Raw genomic sequence first — 22,769 nt, forward strand, 5'->3', positions numbered from 1 at the left:
AAGACCTACCTCTGCTTTTCTTTGTTCAGGAAGGTCTTTATCTCCTTCATTTCTGTAGGGCAGCTTTGCTGTGTGTAGTATTCTTGGAGGACTGGTTTTTTCTTCCAATATTTTGAATATATCATCCCACTCCTGGCATGCAAAGTTTATTTTGAGAAATCTGTCTATAGTTTACGGGGGTTTCCTTGTATGCGACGTGTTGCTTTTTCTTGCCTCTTTCAAAATTCTCTCTTTGCCTTTAACTTTTAACAATTTACTTATAATGTGTCTTAGTGTAGCCTTTTTCAGGTTCAATTTATTTGGTGTCTTTGGGCCTCATGAATATGGATGTCCATTTCTGCCACCAAGTTTCAGAAGTTTTCAGACATTATTACTTTACATATACTTTCAGTTTCTTTCTCTTTCTCTTATCCTTCTGGGATTCCCATAAAGCATATATTGGGGTTTTTTTTGATGTTGTCTCATAAGTACTGTAAGCTTTCTTCACTCCTTTTCATTCCTTTTTCTTTTTGCTCCTCTGACTGGAAAATTTCAACTGATCTATTTTCCAGTTCACTAATTCTTTTTGTTTGTCTGGTCGGTTGAGTGATATTGAAGTTCTCTATTGAATTGTTCAGGTCAATCATTGTATTCTTTAACTCTAGGATTTATGTTTTTTTTTTTACAGTTTCTTTGTTGAACTTCTGGATTTTTTCATACATCATTTTCCTAATTTCATTTAGTTGTGTGTCTTTGTGTTACTGTAGATCACTAAACTTATTTAAGAGGTTTATTCTGAGTTTTTTGTTAGATAGTTGATACATCTCCATTTCTTTAGGGTCTGTTATTGGAGATTTATTAGTTTTCTTTGGTGGTGTCATATTTACCTGATTCTCCATGATCCATTATTCTTGCTGCATTTGAGTAAGCCATCTCCTCTTCCAGACTTTAGATGTTCACTTTGGCAGAAACAGTGTTTCATCAGTCAGCTCAGCTTGAGGTCCTGGGCAGGTCAGCTGGTAGCATCATTGGGCAGATGGGGATTTGTATTGGGGTTTCCTTTTGGGTGAGGCCCCTGCCTGAGCTCTGAGGTCAGGGAGGTGCCACTGGCTGGGAACATTTGGACAGGACTACTGGCTTAGCTTCTTGGCTGTAGGATGGTCTCTATGGTTGTTCAGATTCTCTGGTAAGACTTCCTATTCAAGTGGTTGGTACTCTACTCAGTGGTTGGTTGGGTCTGCAAATTTGCTTCCCTGCCTCGGTGAGCTGTGTGGCCATTAAAACTCAATGGATGAGTACCCAAATCTGGTAGAGCTGCCAACCAAGCTCTTGGCCAGACAGGACAAGTTTAGCTTTGTAGATAGGCAGAACCATTGCCTGGACTTTCTTCTTAGGTACCATTGTAAGTAAGGCTCTAGGATAGGCTATGCAGTTTCTCTGATATTCTGATTAGGCTTCCTGTTCAGCCAGCGCTGGAGGCTATATTCTGGCCTAGGTGGGGCTTTAAATTTGCTTCCCAACTCAGGTAGGGCCATGAAAGAGGCTCCATGCCAGTAAGGCTTATTGGTTGGGGAGCCAAATCAAGCAGAACTGTTCACAAATCTCCCTGACCCAGCCAAGGCCACCAGCTCAGTTCTCAAATGAGCAGAGCTGCTGACTGTGCTCTCTGCTCGGGCACTACTGCGAATGGGTTGTAGAGTGGACTATGTAGCCTTCTAGGTGCTTTGGTTATTAACGGCTTCCTTGTTGTGTTAAACTAAAAGCTATACTCAACAGTAGGTGAAGCCATGAACCTCCTGCCCTGCCTAGGCAGGGGAGCAGATCAGGCTCCAAGAAAGGCATAGTTGGCTGGCTGAGGATCCAAATGAGAAAGAACTTTGCACTGATTGGCTTGACCAGAGAAGTCCACCAGCCCAGCTCTGCAGATGGGCATAGTTGCTGACTATGGATAGTTTCTACTCAAATGCCACGGTAAGCAGGCTGTAGGATGGGCTACATAGCTTCCCAGCTGCTCTAGTGAGGTTCCCCAGTTGGGTGGGACTGGGCTGTATTCAGCAGTAGGTGGAGCTATGAATTAGCTTTTCTCCCTGAGAGAGGCAGCAGAACAGGCTCCAAGGCCTGCACACCTCATTGCTTGGGGTCCCCAAATCAGGCAGAACTGTGCACTGAGTTCTCTAAAAGACAGGGCCACCAGCTTGTTTCTGTAGCTGAGAGAAGGTGGTGGCTGGATCTCTACACAGATGCCACAATGAAAAGGAACATAGCCCGCTAAGATCCAAGTGTTGGTTGCTCTAATCCCTATTCCTCTTCCCTGTCCCAATTTGATTTTCAGTGGTCAAGCTCACTGATTCCTCTCCCATGTGGCAAGACAAAAGTGGGCCTCCTGGGAAGTGACCCTCAATGCTGGGGGAGCTAGATGGCCATCTTGGACTCTCTTTCACCCATTGAAGAAACTGTAGGCCCAGGAGTGCCCTATCCATGAGGTGCTGTGCTGCCCTGGGGGAGGGGCAATGTGGTCAGACTGCAGCCATTCCTCTTACTCTCCTAATGTAGTCCTTCTTGGTCTCTGTGATACAGAGGGTGGTGCTTCAGCCTCCTCCATGTTCTGGGATTTTCACAATGGTGTCTTGTCTATAGGTAGTTGCTAGCTGGTCTTCTTGTGAGGGAGATTCTGCTTTAAAATATTTGAATTCTATATACTAAATTTTTGGCTTGATATATTAGCTTTACAAGAGACAAGTGATTCAATAAATTGAATACTAATTAAAATCCAAGTAACTATGAGTACTATTTCAGTTCACAGAAACCTTCACCTATTCTACAAATTGAAAGTTCCCTAAAACAGTAAAAAGATAAAAGATTATTTTTGTTATTAGGGAGAAAATAACTCGCTAAGTAAGGCATAAATTCCAAGAGTCATAAAGGAAAATATTGTCATATACGTAAGATAAAAATCATGAAATCTTAAGCGGGAAAATAATAAAAATATACTGAGTAAAAATATAAAAATATATGAAGCAGTTTTTGTAATCACTAAAAAAAAGGAGGAAAATTAATTTAAAAAATCAATGAAGAAAGAAAATAAAACAGCTATTCACAGAAGAATGAGTGACCAATAAACATTGGAAAACATACTCCATCTCATAGGTAATGTTGAAAGTACTAGTTAAAATAACAATAAAAACATTTATGCCTATTAAAAATTGATGACACAAAATATTAGTAAGAGTTTGAAAAAATAGGTATACACACATTCTAGGTGTTGGTGCTAATTGAAAGCATTTGTAGGAGGTAAATATTTACTGATATTTCAGGATTTGGAAGATGCATACTATTTGACATAGGAACTTCTCATCTAGATTTCTACTTTATAGAAATATTTAAATACATTAACAGAGATATATACACAATGAAAGTTTATGAATTATTTGTAGCAAATGTTAGAAAAAAATATGTAGAACAATACAAACCAAATTAACAGTGTACACTGGACAGGCAAAGACATTAGAATGGGTTGTGGAATAGGTTTTTGTTCAATGTGCTTCTATATTATTTTTATTTTTCAATCAGTAATTCTTACATAAATGTGAAAATTTTTGAAACCTAAAAGTGATAAAATGGAAGTGACAGAAATGAGAATCATTCTATCTGAATGTATTAGTATACTTCTCAGAAAAAGGAAAATGTGTGTAAATAGTCACATCATGGTCCATCGTGATTTCAGAAGGTGTATTTCCTGAACATCAACTCAAAAATAACTCAAATGTATTGGCCATTTCTTCAAAAAGTATATAAGGAACACAATATGTTGCAAGGAAATCCAGCTGAAATAGAGGAAAAAAGAATATCATTAATAGTTTCTGAATTATACTGTTTACTTTTCATCAAAAAAAATCAACTTGAAATCAAGTCAAAGAAGCCCCTTATCACCCCACTTCCCATCCAGATGAAGCTCTGACACTCAATATATCTACATCAAATTACAAATTCTCTTACACAGGCAGTTAATCTTATAAATTGAACAATGTCAAGAACACAGAATATTTACCTGCATCCTGCAGGTAAAAAGTAGATACACCAGACTGTTCATTACTTCATTTATCTTCACTCAATTTGAGATCAAAATTAGTATAATTCTTCTCACAAATAAAGAAAACCTGCTTGGTGCAGAGAGCAGCTACCACTTTAGTTGCTGTGGTATACACACAGTTGTTGTTGTTTACATTTGACCCCTGTAGCGCTCTGTTAATGAGGGGGGAAAAAAGATAAACTGAGCCTAATGGTCAGATATAAATCATAGTTTCAGTGGAAAAACTACTACAGACAAGACAGAAGTTGTATATTTAGGTATTTCTCTGTTTGTTCAGTCAGTAAACATTTCTAAAGCACCACCATACATCAAGGCCCAGAAACACAGATACAGAGAAAACTTATTCTTGTCCTCAAGGAGTTCACCTTCTGAGAGAATGACACATTCACTGGCCACAAAAGAGTAGCTTCTAACACAAACAAGGGGGAAAGAGTTTGCCAGGGAAAGCTATTTGGATGTGGTAACATTTAAGCTGAGTCGTAAAGAAGAGACACACACTGTGAAGCTGGACTACTTCCAACTTACTTTCTATTATATATCCAGTCACTACACAGAACCTGGTACATGGCTTAAGAAGGGTTAAATCAGTGCATGCATGAATGAATAAGTAAATGACTGATCTAATCATCTAATAAATTATTGCATAAGATCTAACAAGATGAAGAGTGGAGTTAAAGGTAATCCAGATAAAGGGTATAGCATATGCAAATATGGAGATATATAAAAACAGTATATCTCATGTGAGAAACTGCAAATTTGGAACAAAAATTTATTTCATCAAAAAAAAGCATTCTAACCAGTAAAGAAGGACCAAATCTAGAAATAGGTGACCTAGTCCTCAGCTTATCTCTGCCATTAATAGCTATTAGGATTTTCTTAGTTTATTTAGCATCTGTAAAAAAATTCACCTGTTCTCCAACATTATTTATAGTTCTAAAATTCTATGGTTCCATGGGTCACAGAAAAATATATAATGAAAAAAATATATTACACTGAGCCCAATCCAACTCATTTTTGAATTCTTTCCTGTTAGTCTATACTTGTTTGTGACATGGAATGTGCTTTGCTAGATAGTGAAGACAGTGATGATAGATTAAGTTATGCATAATACTGTGTAACTGCTTGATTTAGACCATGGGACTAGTCATTGAAACTCAAAAATTTTAGCTACCCTCTATATATTTTCAAGTCTAGAAGAATTTATTACTATTCATATTGATAAATTTTTAAAAGTTTGTTAAACAACCCCCAAGTACTATGTGTTATGTGCTGTGGGTGAACAAGAGATGAGTGGCACTAAACTCTAGATTGGATATGAAATGGTCAAAGGAAAAAAAGTGATTTAGGAGAATAGAGGAGGAAATAATTTCAAAGTAGGAGACCAAAAACGTCTTCAAAGAGAGAGTGAATTTTAGCTAAGTACTAAGGGAGAGAGCATTGCTGGTTGAGGAAATGGCAAGAATACAAGTAGAGAAACATGGAAATCTGCAGTGTTTTTATAATGCCTAGTATGTTTTATAAAACTAAAATTAATCCATTAGAGTTGCTGTTGAGGTCAGAAAACCCTGCTTTGTGAAACTTGTCTGAGCAACTCATTTCCATAGTTAATAACAAATAAACTGAAGATTTCACGTATGTCTTGAATACTTACAAACTATAATGCATCAAGGAGCCATCTTCCCACATCCAGGGGCTGATAATCCCTTTTCGAGATAATCCAATCCAATAAAAATAAGACACCAAAGACTGAATAAATTCCTGTGAAGAAAGAATCCTTCATGTGATTTAGTCCTTCTGTCTGTTTTTAACAATGCAACCATGAAAATAATGCGAACACAAAGAATGGTCATTTTTTTAAACTCTTTTCATACTTTCCATTAGGATTGGTTATCATTGCCTAATCATTCCCAATATGCCACAAGTATTCACACACTGAAGATCCATTATTATCAATGGACTTCAAAACATAACAACATGAAAACAGGACAACTCCCATGATAGCTTCATGAGAGATGCCCTTTAGTTCAGAAACCTCAGTTTGCTGCCTAGAGCAGACACAGAATCAGCAATAGTCCTTAAAGCTTTGTCCCTAAACAAAAATATAACTCTGATACTGCAGTTCCCAATAACAAGGGAGCCCTTCATTCCCCACAGATCATTCCATTTGACCTGTGATAAATAAATGGAAAGCAATAGGATATATTGGAGTATGTGAGGAAGTCATTTGGTGTAAAACTAATTTGGCTTGACCTTATTATTCCAAAATGACCTGACATGGCCACTGTGCATGCATTTTCTATATGCTTTAAGTATTTACTATGTCCCAAAGACAGGAACAAATGCCCTTAAGATAAAGATGCATCTTCCCCCACATTGGCATTTCCTTAAGGATAAGCATCTCTCCTTAGGCTAGGAATTGATTGCTGTGCTCAACCTGTGACCACCAAGGTCAAGACAACAGACCTGCTACCTGCTGTGTGAATCACTGTGTCAGCTAGGCAATCTTGTGACTGTTGTAAAAGAGACATTCCCATCATATGTGATACATGCTCTTTGATGGTATATAACCACTCCATACACCCCACTTCTTTGGTGCCCTTCCTTCTGGAAGGAAGGCCCCAGGGTAGTCCTCAGAACTGGCTCATAATAAATTCATCCCAATTTTGACTTATAGATTGGTTATGGATTATTTGTGTTGAGACTAGCAAAGACAAGTCATTGTCATTTAACAAACACATTGCTTTCAGCTGTTCTTAAAATTTTTTAAAGCAATTTTCTCCTTGGATACAAAATATATGGAAAAAATTACCATTTCAAAACTCATTACCTGTTCATCCTTATCCTCTATCTTCAAAAGACGGGAGCCCAGGTTGATGCAGAATTTACGACTCTCTTCGAAGTTTTTATGTCTGTCAGAAAAATAGTAGCATTTCTCTCCACAGCAAGACCATTTGTTTTTGCGTGCTTCTCCATACTTTTCTTTAAAAAAAAAAGTTATTTTGATTCTCTTTGGAAAGTTTCTGTTCTTGGGACCTGCAATCCAGACACCCTGCCCAGTCCTACAGATGTTATTGTTCTCCATGAAATCTGAGGACACCAGCACTGCCTTAGTTGGCAAAAATAACATATTTGTTGTTGAGAGGGAAACAATAGTTTCCTTTTCCTTCAAAGCTTGCTCCAACACCATGGGCATCATGGAATAAGTGCAAAAGAAGGAAATATTCAAGAGTTTTCAAACTGTATTTTTCTCAACATTTGATTTTCATACCTATACTGAGAACCTTTTTCCTCCATGACTTTTCTAGCTTCATAAAAGCACAGTAATTATTTGCTTAAAGAAAGAATACAATCCATCTCTCCCTTCTCCTGTCCATCAAATTTTTCTATCTGAAAAATGTAAAAACAAAAAATATAATTTACTAAAAAGTCATCCTCAAATTTATTTTCACAGAAGGCAAATCCAAGGTAACTGAATTATACTCTAGGAGGAAAATTTTAAGGCAACTGGTAGCAATGGGCAATATGAACAGAAGGTGAAAGTCCTACTGCAATGTTTATTCAAAATAAGCAAATGTATATGGATATGAGTTCTACTGAATTGGCTGCTTCAGTTGATGACTTAAGGAAACTTCAGGGAAGTTCCCTGAATTCCAGGTTGCTCATAACTTTGAAAGACAGGATGGAATTCCCTGCAATGTGAATTTCACCCATTTGAGCAAGTCAGGAGTAGAGATTTGTTTTAAGGAAGTCTGGTTAGCAAAACTGTACGTACAATAGTAGAGGTTTACAAAGGATCAGTGGACAATATCCCCCCATAGCCAAATATGAAATCATGAAACAATTATACCATACTATATGCATACTATAAATTAAATGCACTGAAAAAATCCTTGTGCTGATTGATATGGCTCTGAAAGAGGTCCAAAAACTATTTCTTTCCTCCTATTATTTGCAAAGTCAATTAGCTGATGGACCAATGAGCAGAAACTGCTAAAGTCTGATTATCCCCTATTCAAAGATGTAGGCAGACTATGTGGTAAGAAATTGCAATCCCCTTGAAAAATATCTCTACCATACTTAACTTTTGTAGATCATTAGTTTAATAACGAAATAGAGGCTGCCTGGCAATAACTTGTTACCCAGTTTTTAGTTGCTAATGCTTATGTTTACCCCATACCTGAATTTAACTGATCCTTTGAAAAGCATTTATTTTTCATGTTAACCATAGAGTTCTCATATTCCTGGGTGTCATTGTCCAACATATTCTGATATTTACAAGAAGCTTGAAAGTCTGAAATTCATCAGTATAAGACGGTTAGATTCATAGGTAAAATATAACCCTGTTAAACCAAGATTTCTATTTCATTTTCAAAATGAGGAAAATACATACATAATATTAAAAATCAGAAAAAACACAAAATTTCTTATCCCATAGTTTTAATCTTGTTTCTTATATTTTAAGAACTATATGAGAGAGTGACATCATCAAAATGGTGATGTAAGTCATTCTCAACTTCAATCCTCTTGACAGATCAACCAGCAAATATCCATAGACAAGACACAATTGTGAAAATCCCCGAACCTGGAGGTGAAGCTGAAGCACACATATGAACCACAGTGACTGAGAAGGACTGCATTAAAAGAGTAACAGGAACAGATACATTCTGCCTGCATTGTCCCTCCCCAAGGCCTGCATGGTGCCACACCCAGAGGGCTCCCCTGGGCCTGTGGTTTCTCCAGTGCAAAAAAGAGAGCTGAAGGTAGACAACCACTATCACCAGGAGGAAGCACTTAGGGCACTTCCCAGGAGACCCACTTGGGTCTTACCCCACGGGGATCATTGGGGGAATCTGTGCTACTTGACTGTAACCAGTGCTCAGATCTTGGTGGACCATAGGCTTACTTATAGTTGTGTCCCCCTGGCTCTGTCCATCTACAAAGCTGAGCCAGTGGTCCCATCTTTCCAGGGAGCACAATGGACAGCTCTGCCTGGTTCAGGTCACAGTCAGTGAGCCATGCTGATCATGGAGCCTGTTCTATGGCCCTGTCCAGGCAGGGAAGTTAATTCAAAGGCCCACCTACTGCTGAATATAGCCTCCAGTCTGGCCAGACCAGAAATCCTGTTTAGAGAACATGGACAGCTGTGTAGCCCATCCTACAGTCATGCTTGCAACAGCATCCAAGTAGAAGCCTCAGCCAGTGGCTCTGCTCATCTACAGAGCTGAGCTGGTGGCTCAGTCTAGCCAGGGAGCTCAAGGGGAAGTTCTGTCTGGTTCAGTCACCAGCCAGCAAGCCATGCTGGCTGTGGACACCATTTTACAGCCCTGCCTTGGGTGGAATTCAAATTTGCAGCCCCACCCAACTGCTAAGTATAGCTTCCAGTACTGCTCTACCAGGAAGCCAGACTAGAGAATTGGGGCAGCTGTGGAACTTATCCTACAGCAACACTTGGGTAGGGAACCAAGCCAGCAGTCTTGTCCAACTGTTAAATATAGCCTCCAGCTCTGTGTAAACAAGGAGCCTAACAGTGACTCTGGAGAGCATTAGAATCCAGTCTACGGTACCACTCATCCATGGGGCCCAGCCTACGGCCCCATCCCGCAGCAGGACCCAGCCTATGGCCTTGCCTAATTGCTGAAAACAACATGTGGCCTTCCCCAAGCAAAAAACCGAGCCAGTGACCCTGTCCAATTATAGAGCACTGCCTGTGGACCCACTTGATGACAGAACTTGTACAGAACCCCGTCTGACTGTGGTGCACAGTTTCTAGCCCCATGCAACTGCAGGACACAGTGGGAGGCCCCTCCCAACCAAAGAGCCTGGTCAATGACCTTGCACAACAGCAGAGCACAGACTGTGGCCCTGTCCAACTTCAGATCTCAGTCTGCATCCCCAACTGATTGCATAGCAAACCTGAAGCTATGTCTGACCACAAAGTGCTGCCTGAGACCCAGTCTAAATGCAGAATCCAGCCAGAAACACCATCCAGCCAAGGACCTCAGCCTGAATCTCCACCCAAAACTAGGAGTGATTGCAGAGCCAAACCCATAGCATAGCCCAAGTGAGGAGTCCAACCAATGGTATGCCCTGTCAGGGAACACAGCCAGCAGCCTTGCCTGACAGAGGTACTGCCCAGCCAGTGGCTCCACCAGGCTATGGAGCATAGCCAGCAACCCTACTCAATCAGGGAGCCCACCCTATAGCCCTACTTGAATGTGGAGTCACACAGCAGGCCTATACAACCACAGAGCCTGGTCAGCAGCACCACCTCTGATTTCAGTGAACAGTCAATGGCTTCACCCAAATAGAGACTGCACCCAATTAAAGACCTCAAGAGCAAGGCCCACCTGCACAAGGACAACATAAGCAGACCTGTTCAGAACCCCAAGCTGAGCTGTCTGACAAAGGACTGTCCCTGCCAAGCAAACCTGCAAAGCTTGGTAGAGAAGATCACTTACTTAAATGTACAAAACCAGCACAAGCAGTGAAGGATCACAAAGAATCAGGTAAACAAGACACCACCAAAGGAAACTAATAAAGCTCCAATGACTGACCTTAAAGAAACGGATATCTGTAAAATATCTGGTAAAGAATTCAGAATAATCCTCTTAAAGAAGTTTAATGATCTACGATAACACAGAGAAAGGCAACTTAAAAAAATTAGGAAAACATTGCAAGAAAAACACAAGAATTTCAACAAAGAATAAAAACCATTTATAAAAAACTCAAACAAACAGAAATCCTAGAGTTTAAGAAAACAATGACTGACCTGAAGAGTTCAATAGACAGCTTCAACAGCACTTGACCAAGCCAAAAAAAAAAAAAAAAAAGAGAGAGAAGAGAATTAGTAAACTAGAAGATAGGTCATTTGAAATTATACAGTCAGAGAGGCAGAAAGAAAATATAATGAAAGAGTAAAGAAAGCACATGGGACTTATGGGACATTATCAATAGAAACAACATATGCTTTATGGGAATCTCAGGAGAAGAGAAAAAGAAAGTGGCAGGAAATATACTTAAAAGCACTAATTCCTGAAAAGTCCCCAAACTGGGCAAGAGAAATGGTCATCTAGCTTCCATGGAGCACATCTAGAGTCCATTCCATGAGGCATGAAGGATCTAAAATTGGTTAAATTTGAAAACGGCTACACTAAGTCATCTTATAATTAAATCGTCAAAAATTGAACACAAAGAAAGAATTTTGAAAGCTTCAAGAGAAAGGTGACTCATCACATTAGAGAAAAACCCATAAGACGATAGACAGATTTATCAAAAGAAACTTTGCAGCCAGGACAGATTAGAACAATATTCAAAATATTGAAAGAAAAACTTTCAACCAAGAATACCACATCTGGCAAGCTGTCCTTCAGAAATGAAAGAGAGATAAAGACTTTCCTGAACAAAGAAAAGGTAAAGGAGTTCTTCACAACTGACCTGTCTTATAAGAAATGTTAAACGGAGTTCTTCAAGACGAAATAAATGATGCAAAAATATGAATGTATGTGTAAAACTTACTGGAAATGGTAAATATATAGTCAAAGTCATATTCTCTGATGTTGTAACAGTAGCGCATAATTCACTTACAACTCTAGTTTAAAAGTTAAAAACAAATGCATTAAAAATGACCATAGCTATAATAATTCATTAATGGATTAACAGTGCAAAAACATATAAATTTTGGGGCCAGCCTGATGACATAGTGGTTAAGTTCATGCACTTCTCTTCTGCAACCCAGGGTTCACAGAATCGGATCCAAGGCACAGACCCACACATTGCTGATCAAGCCATGCTGTGGCAGCATTTGCCATACAAAATAGAGGAAAGTTGGCAACCGATGTTAGCTCATGGCCAATCTTCCTCACCAAAAAGGAAACAAGCAAACAAACTGTAAATTGTAACATTTATAACCCAAAATGTGAGGAGGGAAGTAAAAGTGTGAAGTTTATGTATGCTTTTGAAGTTAAATTGTTACCAGTTTAAAATAGCATGTTACAAATTTAAGATATTTTATGTAGGCCTCATGGTAAGCAAAAAGAAAAAAACTTGTAGTAGATACACAAAAGATTATGAGAAATGAATCCAAGTACACCACTACAAAAGTCATAAAATCAAAAAGGAAGCCAGCAAAAGAAGAAAAAAAGAAACACAGGTTCTATAAAACAGTCAGAATACAATTAACAAACTGACAATAGCATCTCTTTAACTAACAATTGCTACCTTAAATGTAAATAATTAAAATTTTCTAATCAAAAGACATAGAGTAGTTGAATGAATGAAAAAACAAAATCTAACAATATGTTACCAACAAGCGACTCACTTTAAGGATACACATTGAGAGTAAAGAGAAGAAAAAAAAATATTTCAAGTAAATGATAATCAAAAGAAAGAAGTAGGAATATTTGTATCAGATGAAAGAAGTTTTAAGTAAAAATAGTCAAAAGAGGAAGAAGACATTATATGATAATATATGGGTCAATCCATCAAAAGTTATAACAATTATAAATATTTAGACCCTAAGATCAAACTACATACATATATGTAACAAATACCAACAGAAACAAAGGAGAAATAAATAGCAATACAATAACATTTGGGGAATTTAATATCCTGCTCTCAACAAGGACAGATCATCCTGACAGAAAGTCAGTAAGGAAACAGAGGAATTGAACAACACTATAGACCAAATGGACTTAACAAATATATACAGAATATTTCATCAAACAGTGGCAGAATCTATATTCTTCTCAAGTGCACATGGAACATTATCTAGGACAGATAATATGTTTGGTCAAAAACAACTCTCAAAAAATTTAAGGATAAATAATACCAAGTATCTTTTCCAACCACAATTAAATGTAACTAGACATCAATAACAGGGTGAAGGGCGAAAAATTCACAAATACATGGAAACTAAACAATACACTGTTGAACAACCAATGGATCAAAGAAGAAATGAAAAGGGAATAAAAAAGCATCATAAGTCAAACAAAAATGGAAAAACAACACATCAAAACTTATAGGATGCAGCAAAGACAGTTGTAAGAGGGAAACTTTATTGTGCTAAATAAAGAAAAAAGAGAGATCTCAAATAAAGACCATAACTTTATACCTCTAGGAACTATAAAAACTATAACAACTAAGCCGAAAGTAAATTTAACAAAGGAAATAAAAATTATTAAAGCAGAAATAAGTGAAATAAAGAAAAGGAAAACAATAGCATAATTAACAAAACTAGGATTCGTTGCTTTGAAAAGATAAACAAAATTGACAAAACCTTAGCTAGACTAACCCAGACAAAAAGCAGAGTACTCAAATAAATAAAATTATAATGAAAGCAGAGACATTGTAATGGACACCACAGAAATACAAAGAACAGAAGAGACTACTATGAACAAGTATGAACAAGTACTATGGACAAGTAGGCAAAAAGATTGGACAACCTAGGATAGATGTATATATTCCTGGAAATGTGCAACCTACCAAGACTGAATCATGAAGAAATAGAAAATCTGAACACATCAGTAACAAGATTTAATTAATGATCAAAAACCTCCCAACAAGAAAAAGCCAAGGACCAGATGGTTTCACTGGTGAATCCTACCAAACATTTAAAGAATTAATGCCAATAATTCTCAAACTCTTCCAAAAACTGAAGAGAAGGGAGCACTCTGAGATTCATTTTATGAGGCCAGTATTTCCCTGATACCAAAGACAGTAAAGGATACTACAAGAAAAGATAACTATGGACCAATATCCCTAATGAATATAGATGCAAAATTCTCAACAAAATATTAGCAAACTAATATCAACAGTATCTTATAAGGATAATACACCGTGACCAAGTGGAATTCATTCCAAGGATGCAAAGATGGTTTAACATATACAAATCAATAAGTGTGATACATCACATTAATACAATGAAAGATAAGAATCATATGACTATCTCAATAGATGCAGAAACAGCATTTGACATATGGTAAGCCCACAGCTGACATCATACTCAATGTGAAAAGCTTGAAATCTTTTCCTCTAAGATAGGATAAGACAAGCGTGCCCACTTTCACCACTCTTATTCAACATAGTACTGGAAGTCCTAGCTAGAGAAATTAAGCAAGAAAAAGAAATAAAAGGCATTCAAATTGAAGAGGGAGGAGTAAAATTGTCTATTTGCAGATGACATGATTGTATATATCAAAAACCTTAAGACTCCACCAAAAAGCTGTTAGAACAAATAAGCAAGTTAGGTAAGGTTGCAGGTTACAAAATGAACATAAAAATATGAGTTGCATTCCTATACACTAACAATGAATTTTCTGAAAAATAAATAAGAAAAAAATCCCATTTTCAAAGCATCAAAACAACAAAATATTTAGGAATAAATTTAACCAAAGAGGTGAAAGATCTCTACACTGAAAACTATAAAACATTGACGAAGAAGTTGAAGAAGACACAAACAAATGGAAAGATATCCTGTGTTTATGGATTGATAAAATTAATATTGTTAAAATGTCCATACTCCCCATGCCATATTTATATTCAATGGTATCTCTATCAAGATTCCAATGTCGTTTTTCACAGAAATAGAAAAAGAATCCTAAAATTTGTATGGAACCACAAAAGACACTAAATGGACAAAGTAATCCAAAAGAAGAACAAAGCTGAAGGTATCACATTTCCTGATTTCAAACTGTATCACACACAAGCTATAGTAATCAAAACAGTATGGTATTAGCATGAAAGCAGACACAAAACAATGGAACAGAATCAAGAGCCTAGAAATAAACACATGCCTGTATGGTCAACTAATATTTGATGAGGGAACCAAAACTACTCAATGGAGGAAAAATAGTCTCTTCGATAAAAGGTGCTGGAAAAGCTGGATATCCACATGAAAAAGAATTAAAGTAGACCTCTATTTTACACTGCTTACAAAAATTAAATTGAAATGGATTAAACACATAAACATAAGACCTGAAACCATAAAACTCCTAGAAGAAAACATAAGGACGAAGCTCCTTGACATTGGGCTTAGTGATGATTTTATGGATATGACACTAAAAGCTCAAGAAACAAAACAAAAAATCAACAAGTGAGACTACATCAAACTCAAAATCTTCTGCCTAGCAAAAGAAACAACAGAGAAAATGAAAAGGCAACCTACACGATGGGAAAAACATTTTCAAACCATATATCTTATAAAGGATTAATATTCAAAATATATAAGGAAATCACACAACTCAATAGCAAAAAAGCAAATAATACAACCCCCAAAATGGGCAAAGGACCTGAATAGACATTTTTCCAAACAAGATATTCAAATGGTCAACAGAAACATGAAAAGGTGCTCAACATCACTAATTATGAGTGAGATGCAATTTAAAACCACAAGATATCATCTCACACCTGTTAGAATGGCTCTTGTCAAAAAGACTAAGATAACAAGCGCTGGTAAGCTTGTGTGGAAAAGTGAACCCTTGCATACTGTTCATAAGAATGTCAACTGGTACAGCTCGTACAGAAAACACTATAGAGGTTCCTCAAAAAGTTAAAAATAGAACTACCATATGATCAGAAGTGTCACTTCTGGGTATATATCCAAAGGAAACAAAATCATTATGTCAAAGAGATATCTACACCCTCATGGTCACTGCAGCATTATTTACAGTAGCCAAGACATGGAAAAAACCTAATTGTCCATCAATGGAGGAATAAGTAAATAAAATGTGGGGTGTGTGCGTATGCGTGTGTGTATATATATATATATACACACACACACATACACAATACTACATTATTCAGCCATAAAAAAGAAGGAAATTCTCCCATTTACAACAACATGGATTAATTTGGGAGACATTATGCTAAGTAAATAAGTCAGACAGACAAAGACAAATACTGTATTATCTCACTTATAAATGGAATCTAACAAAAACCAAACCCATAGAAACAGACACCAGAATGTTGGTTGCATGGGCAGGGTGTGGGAGATGGAGGAAATGGGTGAGGTGGTCAAAGGGTACAAACTTACAGTTATGAGATGAGTAAATTCTGGGGATGTAACTTACACCATAGTTTCTGTAGTTAACAATCCTGTATTGTATATTTGACAGTTAAGCTGTCAGCTAAGACAGTAGATTTTAAAACCTCTCATCACAAAAAAAGATGAGTGACATCAGCATCATGGCAGGGTATGTAATCCCCTCCATCTCTCCTCTCTGAATTACAACCAGTGGGACATTCATTGATCAAAAAAGGACTCCCTGCACAGCACACCACAACGCCTGAGAGATTGTCCATGTATACATCTGAAGGTGGGTGTACTAGACCTCCAGGAGGCAGTAGAACTAGAGAAACAGCCCTCCCCCTCTCCATCAGTGACATCAATCCAAAGTGTGGACTCTCCCAACAGTGGCACACAATGTCAGCCATAGGCTGCAGGAGCAGCAACAGCAGTTGAGCTTAGCCCCTGACCCACCTCTCATGATGGCAGGTGGTGCCTACAACCTGATGCTTCTGAAAGCACAATGGTGCCAACAATCCAGCCCTCTTTCCCTCCCCCAGCAGCAGCCATGGTCTTTCCCAGCAGAAGGGACAGCATTCAAAATGCAGATATCCCAGGCAGGGGCCATGGGTCCCTGACTTGAGGTTTCAAAAAGCACACCAGAGCACACGCCTTTGACCAGAGGTTGCAGGAGGAGCAATGGTACTTGTGGCTTAGCCCCTATCCCAACCTCAGAAATGGCAGGTGGTGCCCATGACCTGAGGCTTCAGGAAGCACATTGGTGCCAGTGACCCAAGCCCCTCCCCCTCCACAGGTAGCAATGACTCCAAACCTGGTCTTTCCAGCAGAAAGGGCTGCATCCAAAATGTGGACTCCACTAGCAGGGATGGTGGTACCCTGACCTGAGACTTCAAAAAGTACACTGGTGCATGCCAGTGAGCAAAGGCTACAGAAGCAGCAATGACACTTGTGGCTTAGTCCCAACTCCTCCCTCAGCAGTGACAGCTGGTACCTGAGACCTGAGGATTTAGGAGCCACAGTGGAATACATGACCCAGCTCCCAGTGATGGCACCCTGACCCAGGCTCTACTAGCAGCAAGGATTACAAAGAAGCCCTTGGGCCCCTGGCAGTGACAGTGACACCTGTGAGCCCAGCACCCCAGGCAGTAGTGCTGCCAGCCCCCACAGATAACCTGGGAGCAGCAGCTCAGGTAGTGCATGGGGCAGCAGCACCCAAGGCCATGAAGAGCCCATGGGGAGCTAGAGGAGAAACTCAATACCCAGGTGACCCCAGAGGCAGCAGAAGTGCTCATGGCATGGTGACCCCAGTGGGAACACCTGAGGCTGCAGTGACACTGTAAGCAGCAAATGACCAGCAACCTCAGAGGCACATGCAGCAGAAGGAGGCCACTGACAATGCCTCTGGCAGAGGTGCTGGCTGGTGAAAAGTGCAGGGTCCCAAATACAACCAGAAGCAGCTCAAAATCAAAGTAACCAAAGCCTTACCCAAATATGAAATGTGTTTACTACCACAAATGTGCTGGCAGAGGATCAACTCATCCAGCATGATGAACAACTACAATAACTTGGTAAAACGAAAAAGAAAATGACAACTCTCCGGAAACCAAATATGAAGTCACAAAAGATTTCAATCTAATTGACAGAGAATTCAAAATAGGTGTTGTGAAGAAACTCAATGAGTTACAAGAAAACTCAAGAGGACAGTTCAATGGGCTCAAAAATAAAATTAATGTATAGGAGAGATTTACCTCTTCATCAAAGAGATTGAAACTCTAACAAGAAAAACAAACAGAAATTATGGAGATGAAGAACACAATTAATGAAATGAAAAGTAAAGTAGAAAGCACTGGAAAGTAGAAACCATAGGGAAGAGAGACTTAGCAGGCTTGAAGATATAAATCTACTAATGTTCAGGAGAGACAACTAAGATTTAAAAAATGAACAAACTCTACAAGAAATATCCAACTAAATTAGGAAAAGTAACATAAAGACAATAGTTATCCCAGAAGGAGAATAGAGGGAGAAAGGAGTAGAGAGCTTACTCAAAGCAATAGTAGCTGAGAACTTCCCAAACCTGAGGAAGAAACTGGATATACAAGTACACAAAGCTAATAGAATTCCTAATTATCTCAATCCAAAAAGACCTTCTCCTAGCGACATTATATTAAAACTGTCAAAAATCAATGATAAAGAAGGAATATGAAGGGTGGCCAGAGAGAAGAAAATAACTTACAAATGAACCCCCATCAGGCTATCAGCAGATTTCTCAGCAGAAGCTCTACAGGCTAGCAAAGAGTGCAATGATATATTCAGAATATTGAAAGACAAAATTATCAGCCAAGAATACTCTATCTGACAGAGTTATACTTCAGTTATGAAGGAGAAATAAAAGATTTCCCAGACAAACAAAAGCTGAGGGAGTTCATTGCCACAAGACCTGCCTGACAAGAAATATTGAAAGGAGCCCTCCTATCTGAAACAAAAAGGCAAAGGTTTACAAAGCTTTGAGCAAGGTGATAAGTAGCCAGATAGAATCAGAAAATTGCAATTCTCTATCAGAATAGGTTAGTAAACACTTAATTATAACATAAAGGTTAGAGGGGAAGAAAGCATCAAAAATAACAATAGCCACTTACATTTGATAATAAACTCTCAACATAAAAATGGATAATTTTTGACAACAAAAACATAGAAGAGGAAGAGGAACAGGATGGAACTTGCATAGGCTAAATGAGATAAGATGCTATCAGCAGAAAAAAGGACTATCTTACCTATGAAACGTTTTCATACAAACCACAAACCACAAAACAAAACATCAGACCAGAATCACAAATCATAAAGAAACTGAGAAACACATCACAGAAAACTGCCAAACTGAAATGGCAGCCAGAAATACAAGATAAAGAAACAATGGAATTATAGAACAACCAGGAGACAAGAGATAAAATGGCAGTATTAAGCCCTCATATGTCAATAACCTAAATGTAAATGGATTGAATTCACCAATCAAAAGACACAGAGTGGCTGGATAGATTAAAAAACAAGACCCAATAATATGCTGCCTCCAGGAGACCCATCTCAGCTCTGAGGAGAAACACAGGCTCAGAGTGAAGGGATGGAAGATGATACTCCAAGCAAATGGCAAGCAAAAGACAGTGTGTGTAGCTATGCTTATATCATACAAAACAGACTTCAAGATAAAAAAATAATAAGAGACAAAGATGAAGATTATATAACAATAAAAGGAATGCTCCACAAAGAAGACATAACATTTATTAATATATATGCACCTAACATAGAAGCACGAAAGTTTATAAACCAACTATTAACAGACCTAAAGGGAGAAATTGACAGCAACACAATATTAGTGGGGAATTTAACACCCCACTTTCATCACTGGGTAAATCTTCCACACAGAAAGTCAACAAGTAAACAGTGACTTTAAACAAAACAGTAGACCAGAAGGATTTAATAGATATAGACAGAATATGCCATCCAAAATCAGCAGAATACATGTTCTTCTCAGGTGCACATGGAACATTTTCAAATGTAGACCATATGCTGGGAAACAAGACAAGCCTCAATAAGTTTAAGAAGATGGAACTCCTATCAAGCATCTTTTTTAAACAAATGCTATGAAATGAGAAAGCAACTAAACAAAGAAAACTGGAAAAGTCACAAATATCTGAAGACAAAATAACATACTACTGAAAAACTATTGGACCAATTAAGAAATCAAAGTAAAATCAAAAAGTACCTGGAGACAAATTAAAATGAAGACACAACATACCAAAACTTATGGGATGCGGCAAAAGTGGTATTAAGAAGTTTATAGCAATACAGGCCTACCTCGAAAAATAAGAAAAATCTTAAATAAACTTTCTAACGCTATACCTTAAAGAACTAGAAAAAGAAGAATAAACAAAGCCCAAAGTCAGTAGAAGTAAGGAAATAATAAAAATCAGAGCAGAAATAAAGGAAATAGAGACTTAAAAGGCAACAGAGAGGATCAATGAAACTAAGAGCTGGTTCTTCGTAAAGGTCAAATTGACAAACACTTAGCTAGACTCTTTAAGAAAAAAAGAGAGAAGGCTCAAATAAATATAATAGCAATGAAAGAGGAGAAATTACAATGGATACCACAGAAATACAAAGGATTATAAGAGAATACTATGAAAAGCTATATGCCAACAAATTGGATAACCTAGAAGAAATGGATAAATTCTTATTCTTAGAATCACACAAGCTCCCAAAACTGAATCAATAAGAAATAGAGAACCTGAATAGACCAATCACAAGTAAAAAGATTGAAACAGTAATCAAAACCCTCCCCAAAAATAGAAGTCCAGGACCAGACGGCTTCTCTGGTGAATTCTACCAAACATTCAAAAACATTTGATACCTATCCTTACAAAATCTTGCAAAAAATTGAAGAGGAGGGAATGCTTTCTAACTCATTTTACAAGGTCAACATTAGCTTGATACCCAAACCAGCCAGGGACAACATAAAAAAGAAAATTGCAGGCCAATATTGCTTATGAACATGGATACAAAAATCCTCAACAAAATATTGGCAAACTGAACACAGTAACACAGTGAAAGGATCACACACCATGGTCAGGTGGAATTTACCAGGTATGCAGGGATGGTTCAACACACGAAATCAATCAATGTGATACATCACATTAACACGTAAAGAATAAAAATCACATCATCACCTTATTAGACACAGAGAAAGCATTTGATAAGATCCAACATCCATTTATCACAAAAACTCTCAATTAAATAGGCATAGAAGGAAAGCACCTTAACACAATAAAGGCCATATATGGCAAACCCACCTCCAACATGGTACTCAATAGTAAAAAAATGAGAGCCATTTCTCTGAGAACAGGAACAAGACAAGGATGCTCACTCTTATCACCCTTATTAACATAGTATTGGAAGTCAGAGCCAGAGAAATTAGGCAAGACAAAGAAATAAAAGGGATCCAAACTGGAAAGGAAGAAGTAAAACGGTCACTAGTTGCAGATGACATGATGCTATAAAGAAAATCCTAAAGAATCCACCAAAATCTATTAGAAATAATTAATGAACACAGTAAAGCTTCAGGGTACAAAATCAACATGCAAAAATCGTTGGATTTCTATACACTAACAACAAACTAGCAGAAAGAGAATCAAGAATACGAAACCCATTTACAATTGTAACAAAAAGAATACAATACCTTGGGGTACATTTAACCAAGGATTTGAAACACATATACACTGAAAACTATAATGTATTATTGAAAGAAATTGAAGAAAACATAAAGAAATGGAAAGAGGTGTCGGCCCTGTGGCCAAGTGGTTAAGTTTGTGTGCTCTGCTTCAGCGGCCCAAGGTTTCACCTACCTAGCACTGCTCATCAAGCCATTCTGAGATGGTATCCCACAAAGCAGAAGTAGCAGGACCTACAACTAGAATATACAACTATGTACTGAGGGGTTTGAGGAGAAGAAGAAAAAACAAGATTAAAAAAAGTTTAAAAAGAAAGAAATGGAAAGATATTCTGTGCTCATGGATTGGAAGAATTAACACAGTTAAAACGTCCATATTAGCTAGAGCAATCTACAGATTCAGTACAATCTCAATCAGAATCTGAATGACAGTTTTCAGGGAAATAGAACAAAGAATCCTAAAATTTACATGGAACAACAAAGACTCCAAATAGCCAAGCAATCTTGAAAAAAAGAACATAGCTGGAGGTATCACACTCCCTGAATTCAAAATATACTACAAAGCTATAGTAATCAAAACTGCATGGTACTGGCAGTAAAAGAGACACACAGATCAATGGAAAAGAATTGAGAGCCCAGAAATAAAACCCCATATCTATGGACAGCTAATCTTCGACAAAGGAGCCAAGAACACACAACGGAGAAAGGAAAGTCTCTTCAATAAATGGTGTTGGGAACACTGGACAGCCACATGCGAAAGAATGAAAGTAGACCATTATCTTACACCATACACAAAAATTAACTCAAAATGGATTAAACACTTGAATGTAAGACCTGAAACCATAAAACTCCTAGAAGAAAACATAGGCAGTATGCTCTTTGACATGGGTCTTTAGCAGTATCTTTTTGAATATCGTTACTCCTTGGGCAAGGGAGACAAAAGAAAACATAAACAAATGAGACTACACCACAGTGAAAAGCTCCTATACAACAAAGGAAACCATCAGTAAAATGAAACGACAATCCATAAATTGGGAGAAGATATTTGCAAATCATATATCTGATAAAGGGTTGATAACCAAAATATATGAAGAACTCATACCGCTCAACAACAAAAAAATGAACAACCCGATCAAAAAATGGGCAAAGGATATCAACAGACATTTTTCCAAGGAAGATAAATAGATAGCCAACAGGCACATGAAAAGATATTCGACATTAGTAATTATCAGGGAAATGCAAATCCAAACCCTAATGAGATATGACTTCACACCTCATGCATGTGATGAAATCATACCAAACTATGTGAGGTGATGGATGTATTAACTAATGTTATTGTGATAATCATTTTGCCATATATACATATATCAAATACGTATGTTGTATACCTTAAATTTACACAATGATATATGTCAATTATATTTCAATAATGCTGGGGAAAAATGTACTATGATGTACTT

General features: G+C 37.6%; 1 protein-coding gene across 1 annotated transcript in view; it reads right to left on the bottom strand.

Annotated features, from left to right (window-relative positions):
* Positions 1-663: 663 nt before the first annotated feature.
* The window catches only part of LOC106834108 (natural killer cells antigen CD94-like), a 51,638-nt gene continuing 29,532 nt past the window's right edge, over positions 664-22,769 (bottom strand). Inside the window, exons 5-9 of the mRNA XM_044775122.2 lie at positions 8,247-8,360; positions 6,897-7,048; positions 5,721-5,827; positions 4,028-4,221; positions 664-3,803 (exon numbers count right to left, since the gene is read on the bottom strand). Of these exons, the coding sequence (XP_044631057.1) occupies positions 4,074-4,221; positions 5,721-5,827; positions 6,897-7,048; positions 8,247-8,360 (521 nt within the window). The 3' untranslated portion in view covers positions 664-3,803; positions 4,028-4,073. The remainder of the gene's footprint in view (positions 3,804-4,027; positions 4,222-5,720; positions 5,828-6,896; positions 7,049-8,246; positions 8,361-22,769) is intronic.

The sequence above is a fragment of the Equus asinus genome, chromosome 22 (genome assembly GCF_041296235.1).
Source record: "Equus asinus isolate D_3611 breed Donkey chromosome 22, EquAss-T2T_v2, whole genome shotgun sequence".
NCBI classification, from domain to species: Eukaryota; Metazoa; Chordata; class Mammalia; order Perissodactyla; family Equidae; genus Equus; species Equus asinus.